This window comes from Rousettus aegyptiacus, unplaced genomic scaffold (assembly GCF_014176215.1).
Source record: "Rousettus aegyptiacus isolate mRouAeg1 unplaced genomic scaffold, mRouAeg1.p scaffold_m13_p_3, whole genome shotgun sequence".
In the NCBI taxonomy this organism is placed as follows: Eukaryota; Metazoa; Chordata; class Mammalia; order Chiroptera; family Pteropodidae; genus Rousettus; species Rousettus aegyptiacus.
In genome coordinates this window covers 32,138,943-32,154,231 of record NW_023416306.1, presented here as the reverse complement: position 1 = coordinate 32,154,231, position 15,289 = coordinate 32,138,943, and the positions used below count along the sequence as shown (strand labels likewise).

Here is a 15,289-nt window from a genome sequence, read left to right as displayed (position 1 = left end):
GTCTAAATTTGAACTTTGGTGCAGATCTTTCTGGAACTTTGGGGCTCTTAAGCCCTGACTCAACCCTCCTTTCTGCCAACACAGCAGGAGACTTAATTACCTTATGATAAGCCTCCCACTCTTTCATCCTTTGAAGTTACTCTTTTAACTGAAAAATCCTTGAAAACATTTTTGCTTGGCTTGTCTTCCACAAGAGACAGCAAGCTTCTGGAGAAGGCAGACAGCACCTCCTGTTTCTTTCTGGTGGATCCCGGATCCCACACATGGTGCTGGTCCCATGGAATAGGCTCCATAAATGTTATCCTTAGGCACTATCATGAGAAAGACTCATTTGTGTCTTTTGATTGATTGATTGATTCATTGTCTCTTCCAGTATGGACGAACACCTCTACACCTTGCAGCCAACAATGGCATTCTTGACGTGGTCCGCTACCTCTGTCTGATGGGCGCCAACGTGGAGGCACTGACCTCGGTGAGTAGCCTTCTGACAGGAGAAAGCGATTAAACCTCCAGAGCATGAGGAGAAATGCTTGGCAACTGCATTCTAAAGTAGACAAGCTGCTAGTAAACTTCAGCCCCTCCACTGCAGTTCTCTGAACATTTGCCTACGCAAATCCAGGGTAATATCTAGTTACTGCTTCATCCTCTTCTTCTCTCACCAGGCCCACGCTGCCGGCAATGCCTGCAGTTTCCCACTGGCCTTTTTGTTTCCCGTGTTATACAACAGTGCATGTTCTCCTTTCCTAAAGGCTCCCCCCTCCACTGCAGGGCACTGGAGGTGCCATGGGCTTACGGGGAGGGAGGAGGAAGGGGCCCTGGATGTGTGGTGAACAACTGACAAGAACCGCTTTCTCTTGTTTAAAAAGTCTGGCTTTGCTCTTAAGCTTGCAAGCTATTTTTCAATGAGATTTATTTCTTAAGTTCCCCCACACCCCACTCTGCATTCCTGACCTGGTACCTCCCTGCAGAAGAAACCGTTTGATTCTCATTTCACGAAATACCAAAGAAGAAAACATTTCAGCTAATGAGATAAGGTTGTCGTTGTTAGCTGCAGTGAAATGTTATCATTTGAGTTTTTTCTGGCCCAATAATGAGTTGCCTCTCCATTTGCTCATGTGGGAGATTCCCGACATTCACTAGCACTTTGCTGACATGAAATGTTTTCCTAAGGCAATCCATCGGAGTTTTAAAATATGGCAACCGACCTGGGGAGAATCAGGGTGCAGAAGCTGGAAAGGGTTTTTATTTCTTGGAGTCATAGAGGAGTTGACAAAGATCCATGAGCCAAATTCAGCCACTGCCTGATTCTGCAAATGAGGGTTTATTGGGACACAGCCAAGCTCATTGTTTTTGTATTGCCTATGGCTACTTTCATGCTATGCTAGCAGTAGTGAACAGTTGTGACAGAGTATGGCCCACAGGGCTCAATATATCTACTGTCTGGCCCTTTACAGAAAGTGTTTGCTGACCTCTGGTCTAGGACACAGGCATATCTCAGAGATTTTGTGAGTTTGGTTCAGACCACTTCCAGAAAGCCAATATCACAATAAAGCAAGTCTCACGAATTTTTTGGCTTCCCAATGAATATAAAAGTTATATTTCCACTACACTATAGTCTTTTAAGTGTGCAATAAAAAAAAAAAAACTGTACATACCTTAATTAAAAATTCTTTATTTTAAAAAAGGTTAACCATCATCTGAGCTCTCCGTGGTCATAGTCTTTTTACCGGTGGAGAATCTTGCCTTGTTGTTGATGCCTGCTGACTGATCATGGTGATGGTTGCTGAAGTTCAGGATGGCTGTGACAATTTCTTAAAATAAGATGATGAAATTTGCCTCATTGATTGACTCTTCCTTCTATAGATAATTTCTCTATAACATGTAATGTTGTTTGATAGCATTTTACCCACAGTAAAACTTCTTTCAGAATTGGAGTCAGTCGTCCCAGACCCCGCTACTGCATTATCAAATAAGTTTCTGTAATATTCTAAATCCTTTGTTGTCATTTCAATAATCTTCACAGCATCTTCATCAGGAATAGATTCCATTTCAAGAAACCACTTTCTTTGCTTATCCATAGAAACAACTCCTCATTCTTTAAAAGTTTTGTCTTGAGATTACAGCAATTCAGTTACATCTGTGAATGTAACTCTGCTTCTAATTCTAGTTCTCTAGCTATTTTCACCACATCTGCAGTTACTTCCTCCGCTGAAGTCTTCAACCCCTCAAAGTCATCAATGAGGGTTAAAATCAAATTCTTCCAAAATCCCCTTGATGTGGATATTTTGGCTTTTTCCCATGAATTATGAATGTTCTTAATGGCATCTAGAATGGTAAATCTTTTCCAGAAGATTTCAATTTACTTTGTCCTGATCCATCAGAGGAATCACTATCTATGGTAGCTATAGTCTTATGAAATGTAGTTCTTAAATAATAAGACTTAAAAGTTGAAATTACTTCTTGATGTAGGGGGTGCATAATGGATGTCGTGATAGCAGGCTGAAAACAACATAAATCTTGTGGTACGTCTCTATTGCAGCCCTTGGGTAACCAGGTGCATTGTCAATGTGCAATAATATTTTTAAAGCAATCATTTTTTTCTGAGTAGTCAGTTCAAACAGTGGGCTTAAAATATTCAGTAAACCATGTTGTAAACAGATGTGCTGTCTTCTAGGCTTTGTTTCATTTTTAGAGCATAGGCAGACTAGATTTATAATTCTTAAGAGCTGGAGGATTTTCAGAATGGTAAATAAGCACTAGCTTCAACCTAAAGTCACCAGCTGCATTAGCCCCTGACAAGAGCGTCAGCCTGTCCTTTGAAGCTTTCAAGTCAGGCATTGACTTCTCTCTAGCTAAGAAAGTCTGAGATGGCATCTTCTTCTAATAGAAGGCTGTTTAATCTACATTGAAAATCTGTTGTTTAATGTAGCCACCTTCATTAATTTTCTTAAGTAGGTCATCTGGATGGCTCGCTACAGCTTCTACATCAGCGCTTGCTGCTTTACCTTGCATTTTTATGTTATGGAGATGGTTTTTTTCCCTTAAACCTCATGAACCAGCTTCTGCTAGCTTCAAACTTTTTTCTGCAACTTTCTCACTTCTCTCAGCCTTCACAGCATTGAAGAGATTTTGGGCCTTGCTCTAGTAATCTAACTTTGACTTAAGGAAATATTGTGACTGGTTTAATCTACCAGACCAATAAAACTATCCATATCAGCAATAAAGTTCTTTCGCTTTCTTACCATTTGTGTGTTCCCTGAAGTAGCGCTTTTAACTTCTTTTAAGAACTCTTCCTTTGCGTTCACAACTTAGTTAACTGTTTGGCAAAAGAGCCCTAGCTTTCAGCCTATATTGAGTTTCAACATGCTTCCTCAGGCTTATTCATATTTCTAGCTTTGATTTAAAGTGAGGAATGTGCAACCCTTCCTTTCACATGAACGCTTAGAGGACATTGGTTATTAATTGGCCTAATTTCAGTATTGTTGTATCTCAGGGAATATGGAGGCCTAAGAAAAGAGAGAGAGAGACTGAAACAACAGCTGGTCAGTAAAGCAGTCAGAACACACACAACACTTATTAAGTTCATCGTCTTCTATGGGTGCGGTTCATGGTGCCCCAAAACAATTATAATAGTAACATCAAAGATCATTGATCATGGACCACCACAACAAATATAATAATAATGAAAAAGTTTGAAATAGTGCAAGAATTACCAAAATGTGACACAGAGACACCAAGTGGGAAAATGCTTTTGGAAAAATGGCACCGATAGACTTGCTCCACACAAGGTGGCCATAAACCTTCAATGTGTTTAATAGAAAAGGCAGTACCTGCACAGCACAATAAAGCAGAGTGCAATAAGACGAAGTATTCCTGTACTGCCTTCCTGACTGCACAATGGTACCTTGATGTCATTTTCTCCCTGAAAGTACTGGATCTTTTCTCTGCAATGTTGAGTAAGCTGGGCATTTCTACAGCTCAGTGATGGCCAGTGTTCTATGTGAGACTGTCCCCTTGATAGGGCATCTCCTCATCTAGCACAAACACACACACATGGCCATGCATGGACCTTTAGGCCTGATGTGCCATTACCAAACCCTGCCCAACCATGTCTTGGCACACAGTTCAGTTACTCCTCCACAGAGCATGTATATGTATTTTTATGAGGTAAAATATGTCATTCTCAATATTCTAGTAGCCACATCCAAAAAGAAAAAGAGGAAATTAATTTCAGTTCTATGTTTTATTTAGCACAAGATATGAGAAACATCATTTCAACTTATAATCAGGATTTTAAAATTATTGAGGTAATTCACATTTTTGGTTTGCACTAAGTCTTCGAAATCCAGTGTGTATTTTACACCTGGAGCACATCTTACCTCAGCCACATTTCAAGCACTGAGGAGCCCCTTGGTGGGGTGTGGGGAAGGGGAGTGAGGGGGCTTCCCCCTTATTGGACGGCACAGTGCCAACCCCTTTTCCTCTGCCAGCTTTTCTCCCTCTGGGGCAGCGAGCGCCGTTCTTCCCATTCTTCCCCCACGTCCCTTGACCCTGCAGCGCCCTCTAGCGTTGCCTTTTCTCTCACTCTGTTCTCAGCCAGGGTACCTTGAAGAAGTCCTGTGAGTATCTAGTCCTTTCTTGTTTCTTGTCTCTTGCCCCTCCTCCAGCCTCCACAGTCTGTTCTCAACAACTTGTGGCTCTCAGCAGAGTCCCCAGTCTCCTCCTGGTAGCTCTCTTCAAAACTTTTTTTATTATAAAACACAGTTTAATAAAAAAACATGAACAAAAGTAGAGCTTGATGAATGATTAAAATAAACACCTTTGTAACACTACTCAGGTCAAGAAATAGAACTTTTGAGGGCCCCCCACCACCACCAGAAGGCCCCAGTGGCCTTTTGCTGGGTGACCCTTTCCCACTCCCTGGTGTAACCGCCCCCCGCCCCTCTGATTTTTGTAGTAATCACTTCTTTGCCTTTCTTTACAGTCTTTCTCACCTAAGTGCCAGTAGCTCTTTTAAATACTATTTCTACAGTTACCTCTCCAGGACTTGACACTTTCTTGACACTCTCTCCTGCCCTGGATGAGAAAGTCTTATTTGCTCCAGCTTCTCCTCCAGCCTCTGCTCATCCTCCTCCAACTCCATGTCCTCTTGTAGCTGCTCCATCCCGGATGGCCGGCTGCCCTCCCCCTGTCCACCCACTGCTTCTCTCTCCAGCCCCTGGGCTGCACTGCACCCAAACTCAGGCCCACATCCAGGTCTCCAGCCTCGCTTGCTCCCCAAGCGCCACACTCACACACAGCCTCCACGCACTCTGTGCTCTCCTCCAGGTCTGCTCTTCTCCCCAGTGTCTGACGTTTGCAAAGGGCTCCAGCATGTGTTCAGGTGCCCGGTCCAGGAGCGTGGAAGCTCTTTTCCCCGGCATCGTACCAGTGACCACATCCTGGATTCTTCCGGAACTTGCAGCTCTCCATCCTCTTGCCTCCACTTGTGTGTTTCCCCCGGGACCAGCTCAGTCTCAGAACTGGTCCCTGACTTTAGCCTCATGGCCGCCAACAGTTCCATACCACCACACACGTATGGTTCTGGGAAAGCCAACGTGCAGTATACTCTGGTTTCAAATCATCTTGGGGCTCTGTGATCTTCAGAATGTGACCTCCATGACCTGGCCCCTGCCCACTGCCCAGCCAAACACCTCACCCCTGCACCCCCTCAGGAACGAAACTGTTTGCAGGTCCTGAGTCCTGGGAAGTCCCTTGATCACTCCCACCTCATCAAGTTGGCACATGCGGTTCTTTCCCTCTGAATCTCCTATTTCCACCCTCTCCATCCTCCCTACACATAGTACCTTCTAATACATACACATCACACCCTGCCATGAGACAACATGATGTGCTGCTGCCTCAAAGTGAAATTAATGCTTTAATGGCAGGCATCTGGGCACGCAGTAGCTGATGGTATTAATGGCAAGAAGATTTGGGGTCCCTAATGCCTCTCATCTTTCATTATTCCACTAGAGTCCCAGGAAGACTCCTCTTTTCCAGCCCACTTCAGCAGATATGATTTGTCCCTTTCTTGCTATGTTGGGATTGACTTCTGATTATCCCAGGAGGCTGTGAGCCCTTGGCTGTGATCACGTGTGATCACAACTGGTCTCCCTGCTTCCAGTTCACCTGTCCACAGTCTGTTCCTCACGCACTAGCCTATGTGGCCCTGTTCAAACGTAAGTCAGATGATGCCCCCCTCTCCAACCCTCCATCAGGGTAAAAATCCTTACTGTGGAGGGTTCCTCTGACCCCGTCTCTTGCTCCTCCTCCTCCTCCCCTTGCTCCTCCAGCACCAGCCACATGAGCTTCCTTGATATTCTTCAAACATGACAGTTACCCACACAGCAAGTGCAGGACTTCCTCCAGGCATGCAAATGGCTTGTTCTCACACTTCCTTCAGGTTGTGACTCAGATGTCACTGCTTGGTGAGGCCTTCCAGGACCACTGTTTGTAGCAAGGAGGACAGTGAGTGTTAGGATGGCTCAAGGAGTTAGCACTTTGCTCAGAGGCGCATGGTAGAGCAAGGCCACAGTGCAGAGACTCAGCTCCTACCCTTCTCCCTCTTGGACAGAAAGCCAGGGAGTTTGGGGAAATTCTCAGCTCTTTTATCAACTACCACTGCTTGCTTTTTCTCTGCCTGCCAGTTTGTTGGTTCTTTCCGTTTGGTTTCCTCTAATCTGCTCAGAACCTGTGCAGTGTCTGTTCCTGTCTGGCAGATGAGGAAACCCAGGCTCCGTCTGAGAGGTTGAACGACTGACTGCACAGCTGGTGAGGGGCAGAGTCAGGACTTAAACCTGGACCTTCTCACCCCGAAGTTCAAACTCTTCCCACAACCCTGGGAAATGGTTCTTTTGGAAGCCTGAAGAGTGTCAATTAGAGCGATGTGTTTTGCAAACTGTAAAGTGCTATGCGAATGTAAGGACTGTTGTCAATGGTAGTTTTCCTGTCATTTGAAAGCCTTAATGGTAGAGAGTAGAGTCATCTTTGTCACTGACCATCCTTAGCCTATCGTATATGCAGATCTGAGGTCTTCCAGAGAAGTAAATGTTATGGCCAGGCACACCAGAAGACCAAATTTAAGTCAAGGCTCAGATTCCTTCCAGCAAGAGCAGTGGTTCCCAAACTGCTACACAAGAGAATCACCTTGGAGGGCTTAGAACCCCGATGCCAGAGTCACCCCAGATTGGGGAGAGCGGAGTGTGCGGGTGGGAGCCAGGCAGCGGGAGTTCATATAGAACCCCGGTGGCTCCAGTGTGCGGCGGAGCTTGGAAACCACTGAGCTGAGGCCTTTGCTTATCACAGCAGGAAAGGATCTAGACGCTTTGGCAAGAATCCCTGGTTGGGGATGTGGTGTCAGACACCCCAAAGCAAAATAGAAGCCCACGCCAACCATTGGAGACTTTTGGGGGCTCTGAGGGAACGCAGAGAGATGGCGTGTGACTGTGAAGCATGCCTCCTTCCAGAGAACCCACCTGAACTTCCAGCTTCAGCCCAAGGCAGTGGTCCTCAGCTAGGGCGGTTTCGCCCCCAGGGAACATTGGGCAATGTCACCAGTGAGGAAACGGGAAGGAACGCTGCCGGCGTCTAGTGGCAGAGGCCAGGGATCCTGCAGTGCACAGGACAGCCGCCCACGACAGAGAATTGCCCCGCCCCTCACGTCAGTTGTGCTGAGGTAGAGAAACGCTGGTCCGATGTGAGCCCACACGTGGCTCAGAGAGTGACCTGAGTTGAGAACTCAGAAGGCGTGCTATTAAACACATTCAGGCAGGCATTTCTAAGCTTCCATGGGAATGGAATTCTGTTACCGACGAACACTGAGAGATAGGCCAAACTGCTTCTTTTAGTTAAATAAATATATTGCTTTCATATTGCTCCTCATCTTGTCTCCTTTTAAATTTCAATGGTTCCTAAAACTGCAGCAGAACAGTCCCTAAGCCTTTGCGCCCTCCTCAGTGATGTGTGACCAGCCATAGTTCCCAGCGCCCAGGAGCGACTCTGAGGGTCAATGCACACAAAATACGCAGGGCTCATTAAGAGGTGCTCAGCACATGTTAGCCATTACCGTGCATATTCATGGTGGAGAAACAAATGAATTCGTTCGGTGTGAGACTGAAGCCCTGTGAAAATTCTCTAATTAAAACGCGAACGCCAAAGTGCCATGGAGCCTTATTTCCTCCTTTGATGTTCACTGAAAATCTTTAGATAAAATTGTCTGTAAAACTAAGGCTTTTCTTTGGATGTACAGTAATTACCCATAACTAGCATGATACCAGAGCTGAGGTTTGTCTATGGATGTATTTTGAAACATTAGCCGGCACTAACTGGAATTTGGCATCTAATGACAATCTATGGTCTGCCTAATTGGAGAGAGGTTCGGTTCACCGAGTAATCTGCCTTCTAACGAGGTGCCGGCTTTGATTAAAGCCTGTGTGCCTGAGACATCTCACCATTGGACCTCAAAATACCAATGCACGGTTTCCCCCTACTTCTCCTCTTCCTTTCCTGGACAGTCAAGTAAAATAAGGATGCCACAGAAAGGGAATAAGCCAGGATTATTTTTCCACCTTCTTTGCTTCTGACTCCTATTCTTCTTGTTTCTGCCTCCAGTGACAAAATTGGTGTATAGAACACACAGGTCTCTGTTGCAAAGGAAAGAAACTAATCATTTTTCTCCAATAGGATGGAAAGACAGCAGAAGATCTTGCTAGGTCAGAACAGCATGAACATGTAGCAGGTCTCCTTGCAAGACTCCGAAAGGTGAGAAATTCTATTTATCAGTCTGAAATTCTGTTTTTATGTGAAAATGTGTCTTTTCCCTTGTGTAAACTCTGAGAATGAACAAAAATAGGCTTTGAACACACTAGTTGAATGAGAAGACAGCTGTCCCCGTCCCATGGTTTGCATATCGACTGGCATGCGTGCATCAGCTATTTGTCTGCTTTCTTCTGTATCCGATGGGCACTGTAATGTACAACATGAGGATGTGCCTGCAGGAAGCCAGCCTCGTGGAGGTGAAGCAACTTGCTACTTAATGCAGAGCCCAGATTCAGACCTGAAATAGAAATGTCTGCTTGCCATCGTCCCTCAGAGGGTTCAGTGCTTCTTCAGTGCAATTCCTGGCCAGTCGGGGACGGTCCTCTCCTGCACCGAGCTCGCCTGCATGTTGTGTGGCTGCACCAATCTCCTTCCCCAGGCCCCGTTTCCCTCAGCAGACTCGTCCAGACTCCGTACTCAAGAAGACCCGTGTGTTTGCTTACCTTAGTCATTCCCTCTAAGGATTCTAAACCTCAACTTCCCGAAGAGCCAGAAAGGGAGGATTTGGCTGCCAAGCATTTCTAACTGCATTCTAGTGTGCTCGCATGGATGGGACTTCCTGTCCTTGAAGGATTCGAGGACCCCTAGCATCTCGTGTCATAGGTTCTCGTCCCCATTCATTTTGGAAACCAAAAGAGGCCTCCACGTATTCCCTGACACCCTGTGGGGCGGTGCCACCCTCTGAAGACCCACTCATTGACTCTAAACACATTCCTGGGGAGAAATCTGTATCTGGGACAGCAGTGGGGTTGGCCTTAAATTGCTGTGCCATTCCATTTGGTTTCCAAATGGGCCAAATTAGCAAAAGAAAAGCTGCCTGAGTTTTCTCCTCCAGTCAGCTGACATGCCTAGGAAAGTATCTCTCGATGTTTTCTAGGGAGCTTGAGTCTTTCTGCTTTTGAAGAACTAACCAAAGCCATCTCGTTGACCAGCATGGGGCAGCAGAGGACCTGCCAGAGGAGAGTGAGAGGGCATTTCCGTGTTTAGACAGCACAGAGGGCCGACCCATGGGGAGATGAAGTCTTGCAGCCAGTGCATCTGGGCAGGGTGAGGGTGCAGAGGCCGAGCTTGTGCGGAGAGGGAGAACACGGCACAAGCCTGAGTTGAGCAGGGTCCGCTTGGGCCCCGTTCGACACAAAGGGATTGGGGGTAGTGATGGGCTGGAGCCTCTGGTGCCGTCTGGAAGAGCCCGCCACACACGTCTCTTCCCAGCTACGCGTCAGTGCCTTCACGTCGGGGCCTCGAAAGCAGCCATGGTGACAGTGTTTGCACCTCAGGAATAGCAAACATGACAGACTGGGGCTATCTTTGCCCCTAGCAAGTTGGTTAACCAGCACGCCGTTGCTTTGGGGGTCTTTGGAAGCCCCCATAGTCACACTTTGGGTTCTAGGTAAGAAATGTCCAAACCTGTAAAGGAATTTTATGCGTTTACTTGAGTCAGCTGACAATTGCCAGTACCAGTGCCAAGCAAAATCTCAACCAATGGAGAAAACGCTCCAGGGAATGGCAGTTTTGTGGGTTATTTTATACATTAGAACCAAAGGAGGAGACGTAAGGAGAGTGACATGAAATCCACTGGTGGGAGATGAAAAGGGCGGGAGAAAGCAAAGCAGGAAAGTCTCTGGGACTGGACAAAAAGCAAAACAGAGAGACACATCTTTCTCTCACGCTGGTGGGTACAGGATTGGTAATAACGTTTATAGCACATAGAGGTGATATTTGGGGAACAAGATAACCATGAGGGGTTCTGTGCTCTCATGCTCAGGTGCAGTAAGTGTGCCCTGAGGGGTCCCAAAAAAAAAGGGATTACTCTGACATCCCACAGGTATGTTACCTTAGACGCAAAAAAGACAATGAACAGGCTCACTTAAAGTAAAGATCGACCTTTGTCAGGGAAGCTACAGGCCTAGGATGTGACTACCCGCCATGACCCGCTTTCAGTTAGGAATTTTTATATTCAGACCATCCTGTGTGGTTACTTTCCATCTCTGAGTTTGTAGGACATGCCATGCTGGCCTCCCCTGAGCTTGTCAGGTTTAGTTTGTGGCCCCTTTTTTGTCTACGCTTCTTACAAAAGAGGAGCTACCCCTTCTACTCTCCCAGGTGCTCGCCCCACCTCTAAACAAAGCTCAGTTCAGCCCTCTAGACCTGCCCAAGAACCGTGCTGTGCTGCTGCTTACCAGACAAGTTCTCCTCCTAGAAAAAAAGTAGAGTGCTCATTATCAGGCATACAGAGACCAGGTTGCACTTAGATTTTTCATCAGCATCCATTTTACTATCACTGCAAGTCCCATTTTTATCTGATTTTAAAATACTAGTTTCGGGGGGTTGGGGAAGTTGGCTTCTTTTTATTTTGTTTGATTGTTCTTCTAATCAGATTTTCCATAATTTGATATCAGAAGGAGTTGCTTTTCCTAAGCCTAAGACTAGACAGTGAGAAAGATGCCCAGAAATATTTTGGAAAAAGAGGACAAAATTGGGAGTTTGCCCAGAATTTAAAATTCACAAGTAAGCTGCATTTGCATAATTAAGAGTTGCTGCTCCATCAGTGCTGGGTCTAATTGCATCCTGCCATTTGCGGAAGCCACGTCACCTCCCCATGCTCTTATCTGGCTTTCCCAGATTGCAGGATGCTCTTCCCTGTCAATCAGCAGATGTTTAGTCATCTTTTCTGATGAGAAATGAAAGCTAAATTTCCAGGGGGAAAAGTTGCTGGAAAAAAGGAAACTAGAAACCAAGATTTACCAGGGCTTTAAAGAACAAAGCAGTTAACAAATAATATTCATTTAAAAGATATTCACAGTGTCAACTCTATGCCAAGAACTGTTCTAGACACTAGAGAGATCACAGTGAACAAAAGAGGCAATACTCAGTCAATAAAAAATAAGAAAAATGCCAGATAAGGTTAGATAGAAGTTGGCAAACAATGGCCAAAGCCAAAGCTAACCTACCACCTGTTTTTGTAAATAAAGTTTTATTGGAACACAGCCATACCCTTCATTCGCTGGTTTTTGAATACAGAAGTCCCAACAGAGACCACCTTGCCCTTTACAGAAAGGTTTACTGTCCCTGGTGTAAGTGCAGGGGACTCGAATAGGATGAAATGAAAGTAGGGGATAGGGGTGGCACCTACTTTCCACTGACTGGTCAGGGAATGCCTCCCTCTCTCATGGTGACATTTAAACCTACACCTAAAGGACAAGAAAGAGGAAGCAGCCAGAAGGGGTTGGTGGAAGGCAGAGGGACTAACAAGTACAAAAGGCCTGAGGCATTAAACAGTTGGGTATGTCCCAGGAAACAGACCGGGCCTGCTCCAGAGCTTACGCACAGTGTTCTAGGCAGAGGATGATGGCCACGATGGCTGAGGCCATCTGATCAGAGAGGTAAGCCAGGCTTTACAGACCTTGGTAAGGAGATGAGATTTGCTCCAGGTGAATTGAGCAGGTGGGAGCAAGATCTGACTTAGTTTTTAGGAATTTACTGGTCCAACAGAAGGACCAGATAGAAGATAATCTTGGTGGTCAGGTGAGATATGAAAGTGCTTGGACTGGGGTTGTCCAGGCTCAATTACTTCGTGAGCCTTGGGCAAGAATACAAATGCCTGTGTAAATATTTAAAGTATATGATTAAAGGTAATGAACGGAGTGGGTCGAAACTCCCACTTTTACAGTACACCTTTATGACCACCTGGAAGACTGGGTCCTGGTTTAGAATTTTGATTCCTCAGCGTTCGATACTGCTTCTCTCCCCCTTCCCAAGCCTAGCAGCCCTGCATGCAAGAGACCCACACCCAGACACCCCGAGCCCCACGTCTGCCTTCCAGCCATACCCTTCAGCCCGAGGAGTTCAGTTGGGGGACACAAAAAAGAAAATATTTCAAGTCATGAACCAGAATTTAGAGAGTACAATATTCTAAACTGTCCACTCCCCTGGCAGTATCACTGCATGAGGGCCTGGCCAGGCTGGGTTTTATGGCCAGCCTGGGGACATACAGGGTGATCTTGCGGCTCCTATTAAATACAGACCATGAATGGAATGTTATGCCTCCCTCCAAAGAAATTGATATTCTCCCATCTTCAGAGCTAACCAAGAGCAACTCAATATCGTCCTCCAATCCTCTCTCCGTTAAAACCTTAGTCTGCATTGGAGAGCACACTCTTATTTAAGTTCATGGAAGCTGCCTTCCTGTGGACGCTGATCAGTACCCTGCTGCACCATCTAGTGGTGAAAAGTGAGAGCGCTCCACCCACCAGATACAGAGGGATTGCAGAAACTTCTGTCTGTCCTATATATGTCTGTATCAAAATCGATTGTGTTCAGATTCTCCAAGGTTCCTAGTGAGCAGAAGGAGGGGTCATGCTGCAGAATGAGATTAGGTTTTCTCGGAAAGGAGACTCTTTTTGCTTTTCCTGGCCTTTGAAGATTATGGCAGATTCTGTCAGTCTTAGTAGAGAGCAGTTTCCTGACTTAACCTTCGCAGAGACAAGGTGGAACGTGAGTCATGCCCAGCCCAGGCCAGCAGCTCCTCGTGGAAGGGGAAGGCAGGGACCGGGAGAAGTCCCCTGGGCAGAGGACGGGAGGGGAGAGTGGGACACCTTGACCCCTTTTTGGCTTTGAAATCTTTTTCTCACCTGCCGTTCCTCACCCCCATTCGGAAGGAGAGAACATGTGAGTGTGCATGCTTATATGACCATCTAGAATTGAGGACATCATGAAAACTGAGCTGTGAGTCCAGCAAAGCAGTATTTTCTTGGGGTGCGAGGGAATGATTTCTTGCAGACGGTTAACATTTGGGAAACAGCATGTGAGCTTGTAACACATTCTGAGATGAGCAGAACCCCTTCAGATGAAGACTCAACAGTTTCTGATCAAGAATTGAAGCTCCCTGCCCCCCGCAGCTCCCAGAGGACACTGGATATGCTAACAGGCCAGCAATCCAAGTCAGTTGCTTAGGAAAAAAAGAGGTACTGAAATGAGATGTGCCCTTTGTCTGTGAAAATTCAGAGCAGGGAGGGCCCCTTCTCATTCTATTTGCCTTTTTGTAGCAGTGACTTATACATCTTATTTTAAATTGAAATGCCCCTGAGGCAACATGGCACTGGAGACTTTGCACTAACCGGGATGCGTCTTGCATCTTCAGGTGGGTCGAACTGGAAATGGCCCTCCTTGTCTATTCTACCTTGCTTGTAACTCCCTGCAGCGCATCCCCACTTTGAGGGTCTGCCCTCAACTTGCAAATCTGTATTTCTCCCTTTGTCCTCCTGCTTCTGGGGAACCCTCCACTTCCCTTTCAGCAGCAACAGTGGTAGAAAGAAAATGTGCCGGTGAGTTCTGTCTGTGCCTGGAGGAAAGTGCCTTGGCATCTTTGTGCCTCAGTTTCCTCATCTGAGAGGAAGAATGACCACATTAACCACAAAAGTTCCTTTAAGGTTTAAATAAGAAGTGTGAGTGGCAGCACAGTGTAAGCTGAAAGATGTCATACGCAGGAGTGTTACTGCCGCAGACAGGAAATGAACTTGTCTGCACTCCTCTGGGTGCTAAAAAATAATACCTGACCCTTGCTAAAGATGGTAGGGCGACTCTATTCACAGGGCACTGGAGTGGGGGTTTGTAGCAGAGGAGAGAGATCAACCCGACTCTGACTCCAACAAAGACAAGTGGAGATTTATAGCCAAGAGGCAGGGTGGGGACTATGGGTGGAAAATTGCTAAGAGCAAACATCAAGGCCAAGGGACCTCTTGCTGGACTGACTGCTTTAGATTATTCTACGAGATGGTCAGCCAGGTGCGGCCACGAGAGGAGGCAGAGGGGAAGATCAAGAGAAAACATTTCTTATTCTCACAGGTCTTAAGAGAGACAGGAGTCTCTGGAGAAGGGGGTCACAGGACACAGGCTCCACCAGGTGGGAGAAGCAGAGAGGACCTGTGACAAAGACCTTTGTTGGGGATCATGGCAGGGTATACAAAAGGGCATGGGGGAAGTCGTTGGTGACTTTGAACATCAGTGGGTCACAGGTGGGAGAGTAGGAAGGGAAACTTATGGAAACAACGACCTTATCACACTAGCGGATCTGGGTGGATGCTCAAAGCCTGTGTGGTGGGGATATTGAGGCATCAGGAAAATAGGACACTTTAAAGATTACATTACACAACTCAAGAGGATTCTTGTTTAGGGCAGGCAGGGTGAACAGATATCAAAGGTGGGGGGGTGAACGATTTGATCAGATATCAAGGGGGTGATTTTCACTAAACTAACCGAGCAGGATTCTTGCTAAAACTAGACTAACCGGACCAGGGACACAGCCCAAGGTTAGGACCTTGAGGGCTCACTAGAGTCAGGACAAATGGAGAGTCTTCATCACCAGCTGCCTCTTCTCTCTTGCCCCCATGTCTGGAGCTGGCCCCAGAAACAGGCAAACAGATTGCTGGCA

At 46.3% G+C, this 15,289-nt stretch overlaps 1 protein-coding gene across 5 annotated transcripts in view; it reads left to right on the top strand.

The window, feature by feature from the left end:
* DAPK1 (death associated protein kinase 1) overlaps positions 1–15,289 on the top strand; it is a 160,396-nt gene that overhangs the window by 121,029 nt on the left and 24,078 nt on the right. For all 5 annotated transcript variants that reach the window (XM_036218129.1, XM_016130226.2, XM_036218128.1 and 2 more), the window contains 2 exons: positions 374–472; positions 8,725–8,802. In XM_036218129.1, coding sequence (XP_036074022.1) covers positions 374–472; positions 8,725–8,802 — 177 coding nt within the window. The remainder of the gene's footprint in view (positions 1–373; positions 473–8,724; positions 8,803–15,289) is intronic.